We start from the raw sequence: 5,221 nt of genomic DNA on the forward strand, positions 1-5,221 counted from the left end.
AACTTTAAATCAGTTTATTGACACAGTAACACAACACACTTGCCTCCCTGACACCCCCACCCCCCTCTCACCCAATCTAGTTCTCTTCCCCTTCCTCCCCCCTTAGAACAAGCTGTTCAGTGAACACAGAAAAGGGCAGGCCACTTCTACACCCTCATTCCCACCCCTAAGCCTTATTGGGCAGGGGCTTAGGCCCTACTCAGAACCTGTTGAGAAAGAGAGAGGAGGGGCAGTCAGCACTATACTCAGCCAGGCAGAGGCATCCAGTCCCTAAGAACAGATTCCCACACGACCCCCAGGCCCTGAGTTGCTATTCCTCTTCCTCTCTGCTCTTTGTGACTCTAGGAAGGAGACACCCTGGGGCCTGGGCCTGCAGCCAGGAACAAGAACTGGCTGTGATTTGAGAATTGGGAGTTTGGCTAGTGTTTTTAAGGCCCAGGCACCCCAAAGAAAGCCCTGGTGGTGGGAGTGAACTTCAATGCCCCCATTTAAAATGCACTGATAACATGAAACAGATTAAGCCAGCTTAACCAAATGCCAGAAAAACACTAAGCTGTAAAGAAGGAGGGGGTCAGACCTGGTTTCTGCAGGCCAGACACAAATGCACACAGAGGAGCCCAGGTGGAGTGTCAAAAAACAAGGACACTGTCCAGGGGCCGAAAAGCCTATACTCAGGAGTGTCTGGGTTGAAAGGAAGCAAGGAAAGAAAATACACAAGTCTTAAAAACCAAAAAAGAAAGCCCAACAGCAGGGGAACCTAAGTCTGACAATGCTACCCACCAGCCCTCCAGGCCCTGCCCCTGGACCCAGACAGTCCCTCCCCCTCTAGGCAATGTCCTCCCCTAGGCTAGATAGAGCACATCACACAGCGCAGTTTAAAAAGCTTCTAATGCCAGTTCATAAACATCTTCATTTACTATTGGTGATTACATGTGAATAATATGTTTATACTGTTCTTTATGGAAAACAATTTCAACGAGTCAACTCCGAGAACACAATAGGCAACCCTCACCCTGAGCCCCTCAGCGTCCTTCCCTAGACAGTAAGGAGCCCCCTCCTCTGTCCCAGGGCTGCCTAACTTCCCCTCTTCCCCCACTGTGGCTCTTGGGCAAAGCATCCTCTATGACCATTAGTCCTCATCAGACAAGTTCTGGTCCAGGGGGTAAACCATGAACATCACATCTGGCCGAGAGGGAACACAGGGATGGCCTGGACGCACAATCTCAAAGCCCAAGAAGCTGAAGGTCTTCAGGAGTGGAGCTGCAGAGAATGTAAAAAGGATTCTGATAAGAAACACAAGGGCAGGTTCAAATCAAGGGAAAACAAAAAACAAAGATTGAGTAAGTAAGTACTAAAGACCCTTCAGGCACTCCCACCCCTGTGACTTCCCCAGGGTTTATATGGCAAACTCCAGAGCCATACTTCACTGAATAGGGGGCTCCTTTTCCCCTCACTACTTCCCTGCTGTCTGGGCAGTAGGGTTCAGGCTACTTTGATTCCTCACCTCTGTCTTCCCGGCCCTTCCTGAAGCAGATGAAGACGTAGTTCACTTTCATCTTCTCTTCAGCAAACTCTAGCAGTGCTAACAATCTGCCAGAAGCAAAGAAAACCACTCAGGCCCATTACCACCTCTCTAGACTTCCCTCCCACCCTCTGTCAAAAAAGCCTTCTGAGGCTTACAGCCGGCAGTATTAATAGGGAACCTCCAAGGAGAAGCTTCCCATTTCAAGAGCTCTGAGTTCAAGAAAAAAGCCACAATCCCAAAGAAAAATGTTACTGAGCTCTCTCTTCCTGGAATAAGGGTTCTTCATCTGAAATTAATACGAACCAGCTCCACTAATGCAGTTCACAGGATCATATGGGGCCTGAGAAGAGAAGGTGGTTCTTCAGGGGTCTTCCAAAATTGCCCAGTTTGATGACCACAGCCACTGGTGCAGACTCTGGGCCCAGACACTGCCTTAAAGGATTTCCTCAGAAGAAAGGGGCAACTCAAGAGAACTCTGCCTTGAGGACTATTCCTTACACACTTGGCTGCCTTCGAGGGCCTTGCCCAATCCAATGAAATCCCACTGTAGCTCAGAGCTTCCTGCCCTTCTGAACCACATCACTGTATGGCAGCTCAAGGGGGATTTAATGTCTGCTGAGAAGAGTGAACCATGGGTTGATTAAATGACAAGGATTTGGTTAATGTGATAATGATCTCCTTTAATTATAACCTACGGCAGGCCTGTTTTACTGGCTAAAAATAAACTGTCACAAATTGGTATCTGCTTGGGAAACCTAGAGCTAGGGAAGAAGGCAGACACTCTGTTCATCTGTTGGCCCCAACAAGCATATGCCCTTCTCTGGAATGGGCCCTCCTTCCCCTCCCCAGCACCTGCTCCTTACCCTTCTTTGCTCCCATCAGCTAATAATCCATCTGGGATTTCTACAAACAGGCTCTGGCTGGACAGGACTGCATCCCAGGAAGAGACTTTCACCTCGGTGACCTCATACTGGAAGTGGACAATGTGAGGTTTTCCATCATTCACAGGGAGGTCCTGGGTCACAGTGAGCTTCTCGTCCTGGGAGGAGATCAGGTCAGAGGACCAGGTCACTACTACTCTGGCCACATCACAGGCTCCCTAACCTAGGCGATCCCGGGAGTCCTCTGGAGCCAGTCTCAGGGCAGTATGGGACGAAGGACACACTGAAAAAGTAGAGCCGCATGCTGGCTAAATGAAGCCGTCCGTCACTCATCAGGCACAAAGACAAGCTGATGACAACTACAAGTCAGCATGATGGGAATTGAAGTATTTACCAAGTGTCCACTAGATGCCAAGTACTGAGCAAGGTGCTTTCCCACTTTTCAGTCACCACCAGAAGCAGCTGAGGTAGTTACTAATACCCCCATTTTAAGTCTGAGGCACTAGGGGCCCAGAACAATTAAGCCACTGTCCCAAGGCTCCGTAGCTAGTAAATGGCAGAGCTGAGACTCAAACCAGGTCTCCCTGACTCTAAACCCATGTGTGTCCCCCAACACCAAATTCTCCCTTCTCTCTCTCAAAGAGAAGCATTAGAAACAAATGATGTATGTGAGGGCTTGGCTAGGGCCCAGCTCAAGCAAAGCCTGTTTCCAGGCTAGACTACAGGTCCATGTTGTCTCCCCTGGGCACAACCTCAAGAGACCAAACCTCAGCCACCCTGCCACCCTTGGGTGGTACCCTGCTCCCCAATCTTGGGGAGAAGCTAAGCCAACTTCTGGGCCTCACAGGAGATTAAAGGCGGCAAACGACTGGCTGCCCCCGCCCAGATCATTCCTAGGGCAGATGGCTAGCATTCTCTAAAGCTCCTGGAATGTAGCCTATGCTGCTGGATGACAGATGATGGAGATGCAAAGCCCCTTCTCCTGCCCCACACCCCCACTACACTACCCAGCCTGCCCCCAACCAGGCCATTAAGGGATGGAAATCCGAATGTCTAACAGTCATGGAAAACTGCTCCTCCTGGCCCTTGGTACTTCTCAAGAGAAAATGAAGAGTCACACCAAAAAGTGTTCTTGCAACCCTCCCATTCATCATTCTCCTTCCCACTCAGGACCCTGAACCAGCACTGAAGTGCTGACCACCGTGCTCGCTTCGGCAGCACATATACTAAAATTGAAGTGCTGACCACCAAGCTAAGAAGATGGCAGCTTTCGCTTAATGCTGATCTCCTGTTCCCAGTACTCCCCAAAAGCCACAGAGCAGCCTCGGTTGAAAGAGTCCTTCCCGATTTCCCTACTGGCCTGGCCTAAGAGAAGACTCAAGAAGGCAATTATTGCCCTTAAGCGGCTGCTGAGTGGACCCTCAGCTCTGCAACAGGGCTTCCACCCCACAGTCCTCCTTACCTTATATATTAGAGCTGAGAGAGAAGGATCCCTGCCGCCCCCTCGCCCACCGGGGATCTTCGACAGTGGGTGAGGGGCATCAGGAGCACCACAGAGGCCCCGGAACAATGTGCCTGCAGCACTGGAGCTGGGGACAGTTACTCAAAGGCAAAATACTACTGCAAAAGACAGAGAAGGTGAGACAGTAAACACTAAGACTTAAAAATTTAACACACACACACACACAATTTAACACAACACCACACTCCAACCTCTGCCTGGCTCTCCCAAAACAAACACTCTAAAGCTACACCACTGCCTGTCCATCCTTTCGGCCTCAGCTTCCAGACCTACCTCGGTGCCCTTCAAGCACACCCACCACCCTGCAAAGAGCAGAGGGAGTCCAGCTGGACACATCTGACCAGGGAAGCACCTGCTGGACCTCAAACAAATCTCTGTGACACTGGCAAACCCTGAGAGGAACCAGATCCTGACTTGCCTTCAAGGCTTTAGCACCCGGTCCCCCAGTCCCCCTCCTTATTCTAACGGTACTTCAACAAACTATGCGGCAATCTCAAAACCTACACAGTTACTTTCAGCTGGAGAGGCATATGGGCCTCAAGAGATCACATGGGCTGGGTACCATGTCCCTGAGGAACTCCCAAGGCCATTTTCCCAATCATGGCTTCCTCCCCAAACTAAACAAAAGACCTAGACAAGAAATCCATAACCCAAATCTCTCCAGGGTCAAGAATTGAATTAAATCCTGGGATTTGGCTCTCAGAGAAGAGATACACTATGGAACAGAGTATTATGGTCTGAGTTTGTCCCTGGTATGCCAGCATATGTCAGACTTCCTTGCCCTTCTTTGCTAGAATCTGACCTGGGCACGGGACTTTAGTTAATACTGATGTGCTGATGAGAATAGACATCAGGCGCATGTGTATCAGGGGGAAGGACTATCTGCTGGGAACTAAGTAAGGAAGCCAATAATCAATGGATTACAGAGGATAAAAAGCTCCTAAAGGAGCTCCCTGTCGCCTCCAGGTGTGTGCCCTTACTGCCACCATGATTTTCAGGTGGACCCAAAAGGGCTCCAAATCTGCTCCACTGCCGCCTCTGAATCTGACTGAACTGTTCACTAGGCTGAGCTGTAGGCCACCTCAGAGACCAACAGCAAGTGAAGCAGGGAAAGAAGTAGGCAGTCTGTGCATGTACACCACAAGTCAGCAACAGGCCTGTTCCATGACCCCAACACCCCAGCCTGCAGGCAGCTGGAATGCAATGGATAACATATGGAAGGACAGTGCAGGGACATGCTAGAGCCCGCTCCCACGACTCTGCCCTTCTCTTCCCAACTGTGTGTTTAATGTC

General features: G+C 50.2%; 1 protein-coding gene across 1 annotated transcript; it reads right to left on the minus strand.

The window, feature by feature from the left end:
- OAZ2 (ornithine decarboxylase antizyme 2) lies at window positions 1–4,518 on the minus strand. The gene is made up of 5 exons (XM_044232413.1): window positions 4,491–4,518; window positions 3,869–4,008; window positions 2,389–2,564; window positions 1,505–1,590; window positions 1–1,260 (listed from the first exon to the last, which is right to left on the minus strand). Exons 1-5 carry the CDS (start codon window positions 4,516–4,518, stop codon window positions 1,130–1,132), a joined length of 561 nt encoding a protein of 186 aa, XP_044088348.1. The 3' UTR covers window positions 1–1,129.
- Window positions 4,519–5,221: the final 703 nt, after the last annotated feature.

Source organism: Neovison vison, chromosome 13 (genome assembly GCF_020171115.1).
Source record: "Neovison vison isolate M4711 chromosome 13, ASM_NN_V1, whole genome shotgun sequence".
In the NCBI taxonomy this organism is placed as follows: Eukaryota; Metazoa; Chordata; class Mammalia; order Carnivora; family Mustelidae; genus Neogale; species Neogale vison.

What these genes read in the sequence shown, in the direction of transcription:
- OAZ2 (XM_044232413.1), bottom strand. Translation starts at nt 4,518, where the DNA reads ATGGCCTTGGGAGTTCCTCAGGGACATG. An exon ending in TCTCAGCTCTAATATATAAG is followed by an intron (nt 2,565 to 3,868) that starts GTAAGGAGGACT and finishes ATCTCCTCCCAG; the next exon opens with GACGAGAAGCTCACTGTGAC. An exon ending in GCTGATGGGAGCAAAGAAGG is followed by an intron (nt 1,591 to 2,388) that starts GTAAGGAGCAGG and finishes TGCTTCTGGCAG; the next exon opens with ATTGTTAGCACTGCTAGAGT.